This window comes from Pseudopipra pipra, chromosome 7 (assembly GCF_036250125.1).
Source record: "Pseudopipra pipra isolate bDixPip1 chromosome 7, bDixPip1.hap1, whole genome shotgun sequence".
NCBI classification, from domain to species: domain Eukaryota; kingdom Metazoa; phylum Chordata; class Aves; order Passeriformes; family Pipridae; genus Pseudopipra; species Pseudopipra pipra.
The window spans coordinates 11,976,060-11,995,594 of NC_087555.1; the positions used below are offsets into that span (position 1 = coordinate 11,976,060).

At 40.2% G+C, this 19,535-nt stretch overlaps 2 protein-coding genes across 15 annotated transcripts in view; one reads left to right on the top strand and one right to left on the bottom strand.

Moving 5' to 3' along the window:
• The window catches only part of HYCC2 (hyccin PI4KA lipid kinase complex subunit 2), a 53,954-nt gene extending 42,727 nt beyond the window's left edge, over positions 1–11,227 (bottom strand). The window contains exons 1-3 of one of the 11 annotated variants that reach the window (XM_064662001.1): positions 11,137–11,227; positions 10,495–10,538; positions 6,093–6,231 (exon numbers count right to left, since the gene is read on the bottom strand). The gene's annotated coding sequence lies outside the window, so the exon portion shown is untranslated. The other 10 variants (XM_064662000.1, XM_064661998.1, XM_064661994.1 and 7 more) reach the window with 10 other exon arrangements.
• Positions 11,228–11,294: 67 nt separating this feature from the next.
• On the top strand, positions 11,295–15,075 carry NDUFB3 (NADH:ubiquinone oxidoreductase subunit B3). Of its 4 annotated transcripts, none has more exons than XM_064662033.1 (3): positions 11,295–11,423; positions 12,697–12,844; positions 14,810–15,075. In XM_064662033.1, exons 2-3 carry the CDS (start codon positions 12,699–12,701, stop codon positions 14,964–14,966), a joined length of 303 nt encoding a protein of 100 aa, XP_064518103.1. In that variant the 5' UTR covers positions 11,295–11,423; positions 12,697–12,698; the 3' UTR covers positions 14,967–15,075. The 4 variants fall into 4 exon arrangements, with proteins under 4 accessions (XP_064518103.1, XP_064518105.1, XP_064518107.1 ...); XM_064662035.1 differs by having other exon boundaries at positions 11,302–11,427; XM_064662037.1 differs by lacking the exon at positions 11,295–11,423 and adding an exon at positions 12,100–12,205.
• Positions 15,076–19,535: the final 4,460 nt, after the last annotated feature.

Genomic DNA, 19,535 nt, shown 5'->3' on the forward strand with positions numbered 1-19,535 from the left:
AACCCTCACTGAGGACTCAATGTTCTAATCATCAGCCATTTTTACATAACCTCATCCATGGACAGAGATACTCTGGGGTTTTCTTTCTGATACTGAATAGTTTTCCTGCTAAAAAAAAAAAAAAAAAACTTCGAAAGCAGTTGGTAGAACAGTGTTTCTCCTTTCCTCAAGTCTCCTGAGTAAATTTATCCTTGGAAAAACACCAGAGATGGCCTTATAAGCAAACATGTCAAAGAGTTATACTATGCTTTTTGCAACATTAATCTTCTTCAGCAAATCCTGAGTATTATATCTACTTGAAATAGAAATACATCCACAAGAACTATACTGAAGAGTTTCTTTATTCTTTTACAGGTAAGTTGCACTGCCCATCTATGTAACATTTATAATCTTACCTTTTTTAATTAGTTGCACTGGCATAAAGCAAATTCAGTCCATTCTCTTCCAACACATTATCAAAAAATTTTAATCAAAGCCTGAGCTTAATTAAACAGCCTGTTCTGTTTCCCTATACAATTGTGCTGATAGGGATCAGCAGCATTTACCAAAGTTCAAGCACCAGTCATCTGAAATTGCTAGATTATATGGTTTTGGTGTAAGTGATATACTCATCTAACAGCCTTCATACAGCGTGCCCCTCAAAACACACACAGTCTTTCAAAGGCAACTCAGACAGAAGGTTTAGAAATACTGAGGTTATTGGCATGCACAGTGGACCTGCAGAGAGAATCTGACCAGTGGGCCTGGACAAAAAGCAGGGCTGATCAGGTATAAACCAAAACAAAAAAAACAAACACACACACCACCAGGAAAACAAAACAACAACAAAAAAAATAACAAACCAAAACCAAGGCACACAGCCCACATGACTTCTTCAGCACATGAAAAAACTGTTCTGAACAAAATACAAACCCAGACCTAACACCCTGGTGATTGCAATTATGTGCAGATTTGCAAGTTAAGATGATTACACCATAATTCTTTCTTATCAGTGAGCACTGAGAGTTTCATACTTGGGGGGAAATCCTCATGCTTTTTGCCTTCTCTGCCAACTATCCAACTGACACTTCGAAAAGACTTTCATAACTGTATTTTAACAACTTTGTTCCCTAATCAGTTCTATCTGTTACTTTTGAATGATTAAAACCAAGATGATGGTAACTTCAAACATTCCCCTGCAATAAAAAAGGAAATCCTAATAAAAACCCTTTTCATTTCCCACAGATGAGACGCATATGCATAAGCATGCAGAGTTTACTTATAGCAACATTACACACTTTAGAAGCTCTAAAGTCTGCATTCACAGAGACAAAGAGATAATCAGCACAATCTATTCCAAGCCTACACACATTACTAAAGCAGAATGCCCCGGCAGCTCACAGAAATAGCAATAAAATAACTACTGTGAGAATTCTGCATAAAGCCAGTACGTGCAGCAAAGATATTTTGTCTATCAAAAGCTACCCACTGGAATATTAATTTGAAATACATCAAAACTTGATAGAGCTGACGACTCTACATGGTGATTAAGGTTTCCTAATTAGCATGATAATGTCCATTTAAGATTTGTTCCCTCCTCTCGCTCACAAGACCAAAAATTTATTGTCAAAATAAGCCATCAAATACAGTAAGTTACAATCATGGGAGTATCATCAGCAGAGAAGAGCAATGGACCATCACACCCACACACATCTCCACCAGCCATATGTGATAACGTTCCTACAAAATGTTTCAGTAAATTAATGAGGAGCAGTGCTGAAGCAGCGCTTTCCTAGCAGTTAGAAAGAAAAGAAAAAAAAGCCATAATATTTCCACTCCCCCACTGACCAACAGATCTTTTTTAAGCTTTCTGCATTTATTAGATGCAATTAACATCCAGAGACACTGCACTTAAATTTCCTTGAACTTCCCTCTACTTTCTACATCGAGCCTAATTTTCTGTCTTTAGCACAAACCAGAATCTGCAAGTCTGAGAAAAAGGCCACAAAGGAAATAAAAAACCCCACCTTTGAACATTTAGTTAATTATAAGTTGCCAAACAGGGAGGGGGGGTGGTGGGGCACAAAGCACCCTGTGACAATGAGCACAATACTTGATTACACAATTTCAGCAGCATTAATGCCAATTAGTATTGGCCACTGACCCCTAAGTCAGTCTGGAATCCATCCACAGCCCTTAACTTGATTAGGACTTTGTGCACAACAAATGTGAAATCCCACTGTTGCAAGTTATTTTTCTGCCTTAGCATCATGAGTTTTACTCAATTTAAACATTCAAGTAGCTAGAAAAAAAATTACCAACAAAGTTAATGTATAAACATTATTAGGGCATTTAGCAGAGCATCTTCAACCATTTCCCTAAAAATTCCAGAGTTTAATCTTGGGCTAACTTGGCAAGCTAAAAACTAAAATGCAAACATTTTAATTTAAATTAAAAATGGGAAATCAGTGCAGCAGTTTTAGTTGTGCCATACAAACTTTATACATTTACTGCAAGAAACCATAGTAGGCCTGTAGCTAACCGAAAGGATTTCACCTACAGAGAGGAAAAATGCAAAGCTTGTATTCTCTCAAAGAGTTAACACCATGATTCCTGGAACACAGCTGCCATTTGAATGATTTAAACACCCAGATACATCAAAACCATTTTTCTGTAGCTGAGGAGACTCAATGAAGCTGAACTCTCCAATGAAGTTTCATTTCCATAAGTATTTTCATCACTAATGCAGAAACAGTACCCATTCTGTGCAGGCAGCAGTTATCATCACTAGCACTACTACACATCTTAAAGGACTACAATGCACAGTCCAAGTCCACTCAACACCTGCACAACCAAAAGGGCACCTTGGTTACTTCTGCAATTGGTCCTTTGCAGACTCATGGACAATAAGCCATGCCTAAGCTGTTTTAAAATTTTTATTTATTGTCTCAAATTCTAACACTAATTACAGTGAGAAGAAAGAAAATCTTGTTCTCTCCGTTACCCCCAAACAAACAAAAAGGAAATTCTTATTCCACAGATACACAGAGGCTTCCCAAACTTGTGGTGTTTACAGACACACGGGGGAAGGCAAAGTTGAAGAGTCACAGCATGTGAAACGAGTCTTGGCAGATGCACAGATCTAAGCCAACAGAAAAGGCAGTAGCCTGCTACTAGCCATCCTGCTCACTGGAAAATCATGAAATGCATGTGACATCTATGATTTAAAGGAAGGGTTGCTGTCACAGGATGTGTATGAAAATAAACAGCACAGAAATACAGTTTATGAGTGCTCAGCTTAAATTCATTCAGTATTTTAAGTATTTCTTCTCTACTTTCATTCAACTGAGCCTCCAGCCCAGGATTCCCACCTCTATTTGTATTTCCACAGGTATCACTTAACCATTTCAGAGATTTTCATGAAACTCTTTCCCCTCTGACATGGCAAGATTTGCACTGCAAGCTGCTGCACTTCACTAAAATGAAGAAAGCTATCAGAACGGCTCCCATGAAGTGTGACAAGATCAGCATCTCTCTTCCCAAAAAATTGCCACAAATATGGTTTATATAACATCCAGAAACTTAAGGATGTTACTACTTGAAACTACTGCACAGATGCAACATTGGAGACCGTCGGGTATTGCGGTTTGTCAATTACATAATTATCAAACAGAATGAATATACATAATTAACAATCTAGAAGCAGCTTTGGAAGCTCAGCAGTTTTGTCTAAGGCCTGTTCTATGCTTAGAACAAGAAACAAGCAGCTTAAAAAAAAAACAAAACTACGTGCACAAGGTTGTAGTCATTTTTCCATTCCACATCTAAACCCCGCTCACCCTCCACTGTGTCCATATTTAGCTCACATCTCTATGTTGTTTCGGCTCAACCAAACATCTTTAAAAGAAAAAAGGCAATGGAAAGTTCTCCACTGTTACACATAAAGAAATATGAGCTTTTGCTGGGATAAATCCTTCCTCAGCATGCCTTACATTTCTGTGTAAAAGGGCACATTACTATCATTTAAACTCCTCAATCACTTCTTCTGTAAGTTCACTACAGTAAATGGACTTTAACCCATCATCTGTCTGTCCCACTGCTGTTATTAATATATGAAGAGTTTGAAAATACATTAACACTCCCTTTTACACTGTCACCATTGCACAAAGAAAGACCTGTACTATCAAGACTGGGTTCTAACTACAAACACACACTTGTCTACTAAAGTTTTGTTTCACATATTCTAACAAACCAACGTGGTTACAACAGAAGTCTGGGAATTCAAACTCTAACCTTAATTTGGCAGAAATAAATCTAAATCTTAGCACTTACTTCAACTGTGCCAAAAGCATAAAGAGTTTTCATCTGCAAAATTTTGATAGCAGGTATCCAACTTATCGAGTGATCTCTGCCATCATCTGTTGTTACATGTAGATACTAAAGACCAGTACAACAACCACTCTAAGTAGAGAGCTTTTTTCAATGACCACTTTTAATAACTGCATGCATACTCCCAACCATAAAGCATGAGGGACAACAGTGATATGCAGAAGCATCAAGTATTTTTATCAAAAAAGCATATCTCTAACCTAGTGTAATAAAGAGATATCAAAACTCAAAGTTGAACATTTAGATTTTTGTTCTTTGCCCTACTCTGATGGCATGTACCAGAATGCTTGATAAATTGCTCACTCCACCCTCTCTATAACTAAGTTTATATAAAAGGCTCCCAGTTTCATAAACATGCCTCATTGCTGCTTCCTATGTTCAGCCATCACAATATTGCTACCACAGAGTGGATGGTGGAATTGCCAGTGTAGCTTACACATGGGGTACACTGGTCATAAGATACTAGATCTTCACAAAGATCATGTTTTGAAAAAACATTAAAATTCCAGTTAATTTGTTTTCACATGAAGGAAATATAATATTCAGATTTACAGAGAGAAGCTAACTTGAGCTAAATCTAAAACAAAATCTAGTACACTTACGCCCATGTGTCTCCAAGATCTTGTGCTTAGGATATTTAGAAAAGTTACTTGAGTAACTACTGTGAACTTCTTTTCTAAATCAAGTTTTCTACCTTGTGGCCCTAATCCAAATCAGAACAGAGGCAGGCATGATTAGAGGCTGCTCTCCAGCCTCTGCTAAAGCTCAAGACATATTCAAACCTAATGGAAACAGAAAAGACAAAAAAGAAAATAAGAAGAGGAGATGTAAAGAAGAAACAGACACCAGAACTCTTAGAAATAAGCAACCTGTCTGAATAAAAATAAAATAAAGCAAGACAGGAAAGAAAAAAAAACTAAGCAAATTTTATACATATTTCACCTCATTATCTTTCAATCCAATATCTTCTCAGCTGAATGACCATGAAAAATAAGATGATTCTTTTAAGCTTTCTCACTCTCTTTCCAGATAGATGCAGAAAAATTCCCCCAGCCCACAGATGGGTCAAGGCAGGGCAGAAATGAGGAGGAAGACCCTAAACAGAATTACAATTTAAAGATCATAAACTACTAAATATAGTGAACAGAAACAGAAAAAGATTCCAGAAGTATCACTAGTGCCCTGTATGAATCAGCAAAGTACAGTCATGCAGCCTGCACAAATGTCCATGTCATACATTTCACTTAAATAGAATTCAGAGGAACAGCAATGTGTAACTATTTAAAGAACTCGTGAACCACACACAATGCAGACACCACTAAAGGACATGTAACCAGTCTGGCTTGCTGAAGATCACAGTCAGTAAAATAAAAACATAGTAAGATTACACACAAGAACACAGACTTTGCGTTTTTGGACTGCAAAATTCAGTGTTAGTCAAACAATACAACGTGCAATGACATGTCATTAAAGACTTTGTCCTATAGAAAAAGCCCACACAGAATATGCAGAAAGAGGGAATTCCTGGAAGAGTGTTTCAATAGGTTTGAACTGCAGCAACCATCTCCATCACGTCCTGTGCTGAACAGTATTACACAGCCAGGGATTTGGCATTTTCCAAGCAGGGATATTCAGTACCAAGAGACAAATAAATAAATAGTTTACCACTTTTCAGTAGTTATAACCTAACATTTTATTTCACTACCATAGCAGGATCTCCTTACAGATGTCTCTGGCTCTCTGTTTTCAGGCAAAGTTAATAAATTTGATCCATAAAATCTAAATTCCTCTACAGAATCACACCAAGAGGTCAAGGCAGCAGGTCTGACGTAGGCAGTGGGCAGCAGAGGCAAGCTGGACTGCCTGCAGAACAGAAAGCCAAAAAAAGTGACTTGCCAATGATAGTTCTGTCTTTTACAAATCATCTGAATAGATTAATAATAAAACATCTACTGAAGTAGATAACCATAGGTGATTTTTATTCCCAAGAACATTTTCAAATAGAATCCATAACATGAGAAACAAAGGATTTCAGAGAAAAAAGGTTTCTGCAAGTGACAGAGTAACACTGTTATGGAGTTCAGCCTAACCTTTCACCAGGGTACATGAGATACAAATTATTTTACAGTGGCATTAAATTAAAGATGCAGATTAGTTTAAAAGTAGCTACATGGTTTGTTAGGCAAATGTGTTCCCTGCCCATATAATTTATTATTCTTAAAATATACACATGAACATAAATGTCACACAAACATCCGCAGCACACCATTTCTATCTTCTTTGGCTCTAAGCAGGGCAGAATATAAAAATCCTGCACCCAAATGCATAATTTTGATAGAAAAATGTAACTCTAACAGAAGAATGATTAATGGCCACACAGGAATTTTCCTTACAATACAAAACTTCTGCTATTATTAATAACCTGCAGCACATATTGAAACAGTTTGCAAACCACACACTGTTTCAGCCAGTCCCTGATCGTGGTTTATATGTTCTCTTCTTGTGGCACTACTGGCAATACAGATTTTTGTTTTACAGTGGGGTTTTACTAGATAACTATTTTTATTTCATCAGAAGTGCCCCTCTAACTCTTGACCTTATATTTAAAGCTTAGAAACTAAAGTCAGAATTTTATATAAAAATGGAGACACATTGAGTCATTCCATACATCTGCCCTGAGACTAAAGTTGAAAAATATTTGTCTTGTTATTAGAAGCATGAATTATCCAAGCAAAGGTGGTGAGAGAGAAAAATTCAACTGGCATGTATAACCAGTTGTAGATAAAACAGCAAACATAACCTCAAAATACTTTCTTACTCTCAAAAAAACTGTAGAAAACAGCATTAAATAAGTCAAGAATTACTTCTCACAATTATTCTACTTGGAAATGAAAATAACTGACTGAATGAGCAAATCAAACTGTACTATTTGTGACTGTCTCTGCTCAGATCAATTTTCCCTGAAAATAGCCACAGGACTTAAGTGATCATTACTATGGCACAGATGTCCTTCACCAAGAGTGAGCTGGGGAAGTCTCCAGCCTCAGTTCCTGATGTTAGTTAGTATCTTAATATAAGAGAACAAGCATAAAGAAAAGTAATGGAATCTAAAATTATTTTCCTGCCCAGACAAGTCTTTGAGCGAACACATTACCCTGATCTTTAAAGATTCTCAAGATCACACTGCCTGGGAAAGAGGCGAACAGTTCTGCCCCTCCTCAGAAAGAAAACAGGGAGTATCACATGAAGTTCTCAGGTAACAGGTTGCAAAGAGAACAGAGGAATGACTTATTCACACAAGACATGAAGTGTAGTGCTTATTGACAGAAAACATGGGAGCTGCAAAAACCAGAATTTTTTATAAATTAAGTATATACATTAAGCTGAAATCCGTACCAAACATCATCCCCACTGAAAGACTGGGAGAGCTGACCTAAGGAGTAGCCCTATATGCCTGCCCAGGAAAGAGTGTAAGAATAAAGCACCTGCTGTCAAATACTGTCAGCTGTGGCAGACAAGCAGGGCTTGAAACAATGGTCCTATCATACACCAGGATCTCAGAGCTTTAGACTTCAGGAGAAAATAGCAGATTAAACACAAATGGCTGTTCCTGTGAAGAATGGTCTTTGGGTTGCCCCCTCCAAAAAACCCCAAGCACACACCACAAACAGAAAGAAACTACAACTACTGCTCCAGACGATCCCTTCTCCAAGAGAAAGATGAAACAATGGTTTGAGACTGTGATACTATCCATAAAATATTTAGCCCTCTAATCATGCCTGAGAAGATAATTTCCTTCCCCACCTTTCACAGCCTTTTTTTAAAAGACATCCAAAGAAACAAAAATGGACTACAGAAAGATCTTTTCCATCATCACTGTAATTAAAGCAGGTTGACCATTTTATTCAAATGACAAAAGGCTTCTAGTGACTTGTAAATGACAACTTATACAAAGCTGGGGAAAGTAACACGCAGTTTCAGGGAAAAAAATGCGGTATTTAAATAGTTCAAATATGTATTAAGATATTGAGGGAAAAAAAAAACAGAACAACAATGCCATAACCCTTTTTTGTCATCTGAAAACTCAAAATACTTCAAGTCACTGTCAGTCACACAGCTCTGTACTCCAGAACACAGTTATGAAGAGCACACCACTAAACACCATTCAGTGCTAGAGAGAACATGAAAGGCACAGGCAGAGAACAGCAGTACCTTTAATGTATCTCACAGTCTGCTAATACACAGTGCACAGCCACACAATTGCTCAGAAACATGGACTTTTGAAAGCTAGTCAAGAAAACCCGGCCACCTTCCTCTAACCCAGCAACACGAGCAGGAATCCCAACAATTGTATCCATGGCTGGATACAAGCTAACATAACTTTATCCTAGAATACTTAATCTTTTTAGTAAGTGACACCACCATGCATGATAAATTAAAAAAAAAAAAAACCAAACAAAACCAACTGAATAAACCACAAAAAGTACTGATTACTACATGGAATCCTGATGACCTTCCCACCCTAAAGGACATTCAGGTTTTTGGTTTTGTTTGGTTTTTTGGTGTTTTTTTGTTTTGTTTTTTACACAAAATGAAAATTTCTTTTCTTTATGTTATTTCCTTGTGCATACTACTGATTTCTTCAGACTAGCACTGTAATTATGGTGAAGCTTCCTTCTCAAAACAGGTTGTAGCAAGACTGTAGGCCCTTTTAAATTATGCAGACTCACTTGGTGAAGATACAGCTTCAAAACATCACATCAGTTCCCAAAACATCACATCCCTCATATATGCAATCTTATTTTTAAAAGACTATGGTCCATGGTGAAAGGAAATTTCGGAAGCAAAACACGGCAGAGCAGATCTATCAGTTGCACAGAGCTTTACCTATCCAGAGTCTTTATGTACTTGGAGGGGTGGGGGGAGAGAGGCAGGAACAGCTACCCAAAACCTTGTTAAACCTTGAAAGAGACGGTACTTGAAGACAAATTGTGCCAGCTGCAGTCCCCTGCTACAGTTCTGTTCATCTGCAACACATCACACAAAGCCAATGCTCTGAGATCAGAACTGAACGTCCATGTTGACAGACTCAGCAATACCAGCATTCTTTTATGGATAAATAATCCAGTTATGCTTCCAAGCACCACAAAATAAATCCCCAAAACAAATAAACAAAAAGCACCAAACATAAACAAAAGCAGGACTTTGTACTTTTCCCTTGAAAAACAAAACCAAGCTATCTGGTATCAGACATGCCTATAGGTCACTGAAAAAAAAATTTCTGAGAAAAATATCAGCGTTCCTCAGCACTGCTGGACTTTGAACATGTACACATTAACTTTCAGCCACAACAGGAAAAAATAAATACTTTTCAGGTATCTGACAGAACTTCATTCTCTGTAAGACAAGGATTCAGGCACCTCACAAATAAAGAGCCCTCCTACAATTCCACCCCCCTGACATTACAGAAAAACAAATGTGTCTCTGCTCACCCTGAGAAGAGACTGCTCTGAATCTTCCAGACTTTATCTCACAGTGAAAAACATTCAATACCAAAACCAGACTGAGGCAGTCTGGATTAAACAGAGGGCACTCTATTTAGAACAGTTTCACTGTTAATAACATGATAATGCCATTCCTCCTGAAACTCTTCTCGTGCACTTCCAGTATCCCTATTAAAAAAACCCTGAAACTCATAAGTAGTTTTACATCAAAATATATTTTAAAAAAAGGTAGCATAGCCTGTCCCAAAATTCTGCCAGCATCATGCGATAATCAGTGTTCGTTCTCATTCTTAAAAGAGTATCAGAAATTAACAAAACGGAGTTTGCATTCTGCTAACAAAAACTAGCATTACTGTATTCAGGAATAATTTAAGTCTTTATAAGTCACTGACTGTGTAGTTATCTTTTACCAGTCTCTTTTCAGACAAAGGGGACTATGCACTCAAGCTTGATGAACGCAAAACATAATTTTAATTAATCAGATACGAAGGCAATTGACACTTCTCAATCACACAGCCGCAGCATGCAAAATGCCGAGCCCCCGGAGACAAGTGCTCGGCGAAACCAAGTAACCATCCCACTCAAGAAGCAGCTGTCAAGAGAATTCTTAACTTCCACTTACCTTTCAGTGCACTTCCAGGATTTCGGGATGCCTCCCCGCTTCTCCTACGGAAACAAACACCAGCGCTCCTTTAAGACATACCCACTGCAACCCAAAAGCCAGCTCCTGGCACCAGCCGGGCTTGCGAGCACCTCCGCTTTCCCGCACGGCTTCTCCCGCTGCCGGGGCACGCCCCGAGGGCGGGCACAGAGCGGACACTGCCCGGGCCCCGCCGCCGCTCCCAGGGCAGGGCGGGGGAACGGCTCTCACACAGCACGGGCAGGGGGCGCCGGCCGAGGGCAGAGAGCGGGGGGGACAGGGAGCGGGGAACGGGAGAGGGAGCGGGGACGGGAAAGAGGACGGGAGAGGGAGCAGGAACGGCAGCGGGAGCGACGCTGGCGGGAGCACAGGGAACAGTTCGCGCCCCCGCACGCACAGACCCTGCGGGGCTTCCGTCCGTGTCTGCACCGCCGGCAGCGACCGACTCCGGCGGGCAGCCAGCGAAGGGCGCGGGCCCCGCGGTGCCGGTGCGAACCCAGCCCCTTCGCCCCCCGCCCGGCACCGCCACCCCCTCACCCCGCTCCGCTCCGCCGCCGCCGCCAGACCCGCACCTCAGCAACGCGCCCGCCCATTGGGCCACGCCTCCCGCAACAAGCGCCGCACCGATTGGCCGCTCTCCCGTCAGCGTCTCCTTCCCCTCAGCCCCTCGGCCCGAACCGGCGCTGGTGGTCCCTGCGCGGGTCCTGCCTCGTCGAGCCGGGGCAGGAGGGCTGCCGGTGGCAGCGGGGCGGGCGGCCCTGCAGCCTCCGCACCCGCGCCAGGCCAGGAGGAAGGATCGGAACGAAAGCTTCCCGGAACCCGCGTGGCTGGCTGCGCTTCCTGTAGCGGGTGGTCCTCTCTCGGCTTCTGCTTCCGGGTGGCGCTGCGTCCTGAGCAGGGTCGCGGAGCGGGCAGGTACCGGGGACGGGACTGGGAACGGGAACGGGCCCTGCCCGCCGGAAGGACCCGTGTGCTAGCTGGGCAGGGCAGCGCAGGCAGGGGCGGCTGTCTCTCTGGGCTGTGCCCTCTATGCCCCGCGCGGGCCGCCCCTCGGGCACGGCCTGTGCTGGCCCTGCGGGCGGGGTCGCCCGGCTGGTGCCGCAGTGCAGCCCCCTGGCCGTGCCAGGGCATGACCTCCTTGTAGAGTGGTGAACATTGGTAGCAGAGAGGTCTTGTTTTTTTCTGGCAAGGCTGTAGGCTGGGGTTTAATTCGGGGGAGGGTATTTTCGAGTAGTGACAGCGTTAATGCTGCTCTCCGAGTTTCCCTCTGCAAGAAGACCCTTTTCGCTTGCCTACAGGGCTTGGAGTCTTCTTCAAGAGTTACAGGCACCTCTGTATTCCAGTCAATGTTCCTAAAAGTTCAGGACGTTAAATATGTTCTTTGCCACCTGATATGTGTTAAAATGGGAGATCTTGGCTCGAAGAAGTCTCAAGTGCTTTGTGAAAATGGAGACTTCAAAGCTGTCATTATTTTCTTCCAGTCCTTCAGGATCTCCCTGAAAATGTTCACCTTCCCATCGGCCTTGATCGCTGTTTCTAAAGAGAAACTTCATATTTTCATAGTTTTCTAAGGTGTATGTAAATAGAGTGTGTATTTTTCCACCTCATCAAATGACTGGTAAGGTGCATCTCCTTGCCCTCTCATCTCTCCTGGACCTGTTGATCACCACAGTTACATTTCACTGAACTAGAGGCAGCTGAAAAGGAGCTCAGCAGCCAAGCCTTTGTTCCTCTCAGGTTTTTCTTCAGAGCTTGGCACTCATAGCTCTGCCATACCTAGATTAGAAGCTTTCATTCTTAAGTCTTTTTGACATATTGTGGAAAGCCTGTAAGATAATGGGCCCTGGTGTTGCTGAAAGGGCATTTACAGACATTGGAAGCCATTGGTTTGCTTACACTCTTCTCTGGCACAGGAGATTGACACAGCTGCTCCAGGGGTGTTGTGGTGGTGGTGACTTACAACACAGCAACACTGAACTCTGCATGGTTTGCTTTACTGGGTGTAATCACCCACTTCTGAAATGCAGCATGAAGTCTCCCAGCTCTTTGTTTTACAGAACAAAGCTCTTTGTTCTTTGTTCCTTTGTGCTACCTCCCCATTTTACCTGTACAGGGGATTGTTCTTTGCAAGTGTGTGAAAACAAGACGCTCTCTGTGAAGTAACAGACTTTCCTTTTGCTGTAGGTATGGGACACGGAAATGAACACGGCCATGGCCATGGCCACAGCAAAATGGAACTCCCTGACTACAGGCAGTGGAAGATAGAGGGCACCCCACTGGAGGAGGTCCAGAGAAGGCTGGCTAAGCGGGGTCTTAGGGATCCGTGGGCTCGGTAAGTGCAGCAGCCTCAAAAATAACCTTGATGTGTTGTAGCATCAACTGGACCTTGTCATTGCAGATCATTCTTCCTTTGGTAAAAACAGTGAAAGTTGGTTAGAATTTCAGTTAAGTCTTTGTGTACTTTTTGTGTAGAGGTCACACCTTCCATCCCCTTGACCAGTCTCCACACACTGCAAGGCAGCCTTGCCTTTTCGTGATGTTCTGTGATGATACAGCTCAGGCACAGTGACCAATACCTCACCCCCCTCAGTAATACTAGGTCTGCACATGTAAGTAAGCCTGTCCTTCTCTGCAAAGAGACTGTGTGCTCAGATCCTGATGAGAAGGCAATGGAATTGACATTCTGAGTAGGAGCAGCATTCCTCATACACAACAGGAGGCCTTTATTTGAAAAGAAGTGTACTTGTATACAGGGTGGAATTGCATTCAACTGTGCACTTCATTTGGCTAAAAGTGAATGACATAATGGAGGATCAGCTTTTACCTCTTAAGTTGTCCCACTCTACAGTGAGTATCTCCTCCTTTTTAGATAGAGCAATTCCGGATTATTTAGGAAGCTGTTAAAACAGGGCTTAATGTATTTCTCCCACCTAGCAAATTATGCAATACTTTGCTCAACCACCTTTTCATCTCGGGGAATAAAACTGCTAAATGTCATGTGCTGTGTCGTCTGTTTCTTCTGTAAGGGAAAAGTTGCATGAGCAAACTATTCCAGGAGCCTTCATAGAAAAGGCTTTACTTCAAATCACTACAAGAAAATGGAAGAGCAAATAGGTAATCTGTTAAAAAGTTGTTTCATGCTACAACCTCTGGAGGCGTTTGGGATTGACAGAACTTTTTTCCTTCCTTTGAAATAGTTTAAAGCTGTGAACATAAAGTAAAACACACTTTTAATGATGACACGAATCTTCTGAAATATCAGTCCTTAATGAATTTTCCAGGCCAGTATCACATTTATCTTGCCTCTATTTCTGTGGCTTTCCACCTTTATGGCAAATGCACATTAATGTACATATTCAATACAGAATAAGCTTTGTGAAAGATGTCATATTTGGAAACTTTAAGCCTGTATCAATTAGACCCTATACTGGCGTCTAGACAATACACTCCCATGCCCAAATGTTTTCATCCGGAGTCACAAAATCCATCTGCACAAGGGAATTATCTGTGAACATAAATACCTGACCCCCTCGTTTTAAAACTCTGTATCTTCTCCTGGAAGGACAGTTCTGATTTTATTGCTCAGTTCTTTTTCCTTTTCTTAAGGACTTCTGAGTCCTTAGAAGAGACAAACTGCATCCATCTCTATAGGTAACAGTGGTCCTACTACACATAAATGTTGGTAGTCAGCTAGTGACTAACATTTCAGTAAGAATGTATGTTGACAACAGTAAGGCAAAACAGTGTGAAGTTTGTAAATATTCCGTAGCTAAAGCTAAATACAATCTTTTCAGTCTTTTTTTTTTTTTAACCATCTGAACCTAATATGTTGTATTGTAAAACAGAAAGTGCCTCCACACTAGGATGAGTTTTTTATGTCTGGAAAAACTTTCCTTGTAAGATTTAACTATGCTAGATTCTGTCTAACACGGTGAGGAGCCTTTGTAGTTAGTCCATTCCATGCAAGGGCTAGTGGGTTCTGATTTTTTTTCACAGTAAAAACAGATGACAACCATTACAAAAATTTGGGGAGGTGGTTCTTTTCATGTAACTATGATGTTTCCTGGAGTTACTTGTATCTCAAATTATACCTGTAAAGATTTAAGAGTTAATATAGTGAACTTGACTTGTGGTAACTGCTGGTACTTAAATGACAGAACATTCTATAGAGGTTCAAAGTATCTCTAATTGAAATACCTTCAGCAAGCATTCTTTACAAACAAAGATATTCCTGCTCATGTTTATCATAGTGGCTCCACTGATCTTGGTTTTAATTTTGGTTTCATTTTTCTTCTAGTAATGAAGCCTGGAGATTTATGGGTGGCTATGCAAAACCTGTCACCATAACAGAAGTCTTTACTAGAGGACTCAAGTGGGGATTTGCAGCTTTTGTCATAGCTCTTGGCATTGAATATACACTGTTTCCTCCAAAGAAAAGTGGAGGCCATCATTGAAGATCAAATATGACAACTTAATACTTACTAATTGTAAGCTAAAACACACATAAGCCTGCTGCTCACTCTGTACTTATAATATGCATATTAAAGTCTGTCACAGGCAAAACCGCGTTTGTTTGATTTTATTATACTTTTGTGGAAGGATCAAAAAAACACAGCCAGAGCAATTTAACTGACCTTGATCTGGGGGAAAAACAAAGGAAGACTGCTCTTGGGTTTGCTGTACCACCCTTTAAAGAACAAGGGAAACTATCAGACCAGCTCTTTCAAGCCCTGTCAACATTCTGTGTTAAATGAAATTGAGAACTGTGTTGCTTTTAAGAGAAAATTTGTACTGTATTTGTTACAGGTTTAATAGCTATTATTTGCCAGTAAGTGGTAATGAATGATTTGTCATTTCTTAGATGTATATGTTACTATTCACTCTTATGTCTCTAAATAAAAATACTACCTTAGAGCTTTAAAAACTACCCCAAATTGCCTCAAAGTATGTGTGAAAAGACCAAGGCTTATACTTAGTCTTATTGAACAGATAATGGACTTGGCAGGCACTATGCACCAAAATAATCTGCTGTGTAATATCCAGACATTAAAAATTACATTGCTGCCACATTTGCTTAGTAAAGTGGAATAAAATCAACTCAGCACTAACTGTACCTTATCTTAATATGACTTCCAATATACTTGACTGTACTGTGAAAAAGAGAAAGAAAAATTCTTTTTTTTCTTTGTTCTGGTGTATTAAGTACATATTTATTTTTACACCTAGAGTATTTTAATACTTTGTTTTAAATGTCCTGGTTTTCCCTAAATGATCTAACAGCTTCTGGAGTGCTTTAAGGATGCCTGGAATTAAGACTACAGAAGAAATGGGCTTGTGGGCAGTATATGTCCTCTGCAGTGCTAGGAATTAGAATTGACTGAATATCCTATTGTAAATTTTGTTAAGCCATTAGTAACAAAGTAAGGAGGATATGTTATATCATTTTTCAATCCAAACAACAGGATATCTGTGTCACTAAACAGAAAAGCAAAATTAGGCAAAAAAGTGAGAAACTGTAAATGTCCCTACAAAATTATATATTGTACTTCCATGGTGAAGAAGCCAAAAATTTTATGTAACCCTGTCAAAAATTGCAGGTTTACAAAAAAGTTGAAAAGTCCTAGCAAAACATAGCTAATTTTTTTTTAAATATATATATCCACACACAACCTTTTTAAGTGAGATAATAACTGAGCTTCATTCTTGGAGCCAATAAGCAACATCTGTTACTGTGTGAGTGCAGCTGTACTATCCAGTGGAGTTTGTCATCTTTGTATGACATTGCTCAAGGCACTGTTCATAGTGCCAATATTGATTTTACTAAACTTTTTTTGCCTAATTGTTTCCTCAAACATTCGTATCCAGTTGCGTCATTCCCCAAAAAACAAATCAAGAACCTACTGTGTAAGGTCTGTTGCGCAAAATATTTCTATTGTCCCTCAGGCAGTACCATCCAGAATACACATTTTCAAAGGGTGGTATTCACTGCTTGTTTTCTATCTGGGTCCAAGAATAAACTTCCTAAGAGCACTGAATTTTAGATAGCTGTTCAGAAAAACGATTCCCAGAGCTAGCATTACGTGCAGTAGAATCAGTCTTTTTAAATGTTATAAGCCTCCCTCTTCACTGATAGAGCAAATATATCAAGCATATTCGCTGTTAGACTAGACTAGTTTAGGTGAAAGTCATGCATTTATGAATTAAAGTGGTATCATTCAATGGTTTAATAGCCAGATGGCAGTCATTGCCCTAAACAACTGCCCTTAATTTTGATGAACATATTTTGCCAATATTGTGGAATATAAAAATGTCTCATCATTATAAGACATACAATACTCATAAAGATTTTTCTTTCACACGTATAATAATACAAATCCTGCCTGGGGATGGAGTATTTCCTGTGTATGAAAATAATAGTACCAAATCTGTCTTCACTGTAACCATAGCAATGGTTGTCCTTACAATGCCTGTCTCACAGCATAGATATTTTACAGTGCAAAAAACAGGGTCATAAACTGCAATGGCACCTGCAGGTAAGGAACATACATGATTGTAATACCACAGTCAGGAAGCTCTTTTTGTATCTGATGCTCCATTTTCTGAAATGCAGGTGGAAATCCCATCTCCATCAGCAGTCAAAAGAGCTATTTTTGCTCCGCTGGAAAGATACTTGTGATTTATCTATTGGTTTTGCTTATTCTACCATTGATAGTTACATCGTTAGCATAATCTTCCAAATTTGTATGTTACAGAAAATCAGCTAAATTATTCCAATAGTGACTACATTGCAGTATAAATTGTCTCTCTCTGAAACTCCTATTTCAGAGCATAATAGAATAACTGTTCTCATTACATAAGGCACTTGCAGTTTAGACACCAGACTGTCACTATGCATTATAACACTGCCTTGAATAACTCCTGAAAACCTTCATACAGAAAATTCCATTGTGCTCTCAAACTACGAGCTTCTATCCTGCAGTTAGATCTTTGCCAGATCAGCTTTTATTAGCTAGACTTTATACATCAATGCAAGTGTATTTTTTCTGTGTGGGGCTAATTGAAGTTAGGAGTATTTGCTTCAAGGGCTTTGACAGGAATACACTCAGGACCCGTGCTTGTCTTCCAGTTAAATTTACTGATTTCATTGTGGGTATCAAAACATTCAGGGATTCATCTAAACTCTTTTACATGTATGACAAGGAACTGATTTTACAGATGTTTTATACATTCTCTGTCCTCAATTGTAGGCCAAAGAGAAACTGAAAGTCAGATAATCTAATCCTTTCACCATTATTCCAATGGAAAACTCCTTGAAAATTAGTCACTTCCCTTAGTGATTGAGCCTTTTTTAAATAATAATAATGAAACCAACACATAACAAATTAAACTAGTGATACCATTTGTATATACAGATGGAACACAGTAATCCTGATCTAAATATGAAATTATAGCATAAGAGACAAGTGCATAGTATTTTAGGAGACATAAATTCTTAAGAGTTTTTTATTTACATAACTAGGAGAATATACAAAATTAAATAGACCAAACCTGTTATTAAAGCATATCACCTGTTATGAAAGCATATCAAAAGAAATATGTCCAAGTCAGAGATTTATATCCAGAGCCCTTTGCATTGAAACATCTCTTCTCCATCACATCTAATCTTACTGCTATGCTCCATGTTGTAAGTTTATACTAACTTACAGTTCTAGTTTACATGAGTAGCTATGGAAGACAATGTAGTGTTTCAACAAAGAAACGAGAAGAATGAAGAACCTTGCATACAACTTCCAAATGCTGCCCATAAAAATATGAAAACTATTTAATAAAAATTAGGTACATTAAGGAAAAAGCAGAGCACGTAAACAGAAGAGTATATTGGTAACTCCAGTAATGGCTGTGTTAAATGGGTAAATCACTCATTCTTCTTACATAAAAGAAAAAAATAATTCTTCTTTCGTAAGTCTCCAGCCCTATCATCTCCTTAAACCTCTTTTATTAGCCTGTACAAATCTTTCATGTGTTTGCATGGAACAGCTCCAAGGAGAAAGTGTACATATTGATTCACAGCAGATAGATGGTTTCTTTCTGAATCAGTGCCAATCCAATGCCACACCTTAATAGCCAGGATACTGGGATATCCTTGAATGACTGATATTACAGTAAGAGCCTGACCACACAGTTTCAGTAAGAACACAGGTATTTTTTCAGAACAAAGAGCTGTCACTTGGTACCTGGCCAAATTCTACTGTGGGTAATTACTTTCTGCCTCCTTTTCCCCTGCAGTTCCAAAGACAGTATGAATGTGTGTGTGCTATCCCAGAGTACTGTGCTTCCACTGCTCTATTTTTAGCAGCACAAAAAAAAATGACTCGCTGTAAATGCTTTGAAATCCATTGAGCTGGGAGTTGCATGTAGCTAATTTCACCACATATGGAGGTGGCTTTTGTCTAGTTCAGCACACAAAATAGCTCAGAATTTTAGATTTTAGGCCTTTTGGAGAGCAGCTCCAGCTGCACCACTAGCAGCTCGGTAAATGGCTTCATGGAAGTTGCTGGGAATCGCAACACCCAGTCTTCAGGAACAAGGCATTACTTAGTATTTATTTAAGATTATACAACAGGAAGCATACAACTTTAACACACCTCTACATTATCCTCACTGTGAACGAACGAATTCATATAGAGCAAGACATGAACCAAGTAGGGGCTTACATCTGCCTAAACCCCAGCCAAAACACGTACTCCCACTGAACTCAGGTCTGCAGCTGCTCATTAAAAAATGCTCTACTACTTAATAGCTCCCAGGGCAGTACAGAGCCGTCCTGTCTGCCCCCGTACCAGCAGCGGTACAAAAACTCAGCCTACAAACTGTGCACACACCGAACCCAGGACCGCGCTCCCGCTATTCCATCCCCTCCCAGCGCTGCCCCCCCTCGGCAGCCGCTCAGGGAATGTCCGAGGAAGGTGCAGGGCGGTGCCGCACGGCCCTGCCCCGCCTCCATCGTGCGGGAGCCGGGCGGG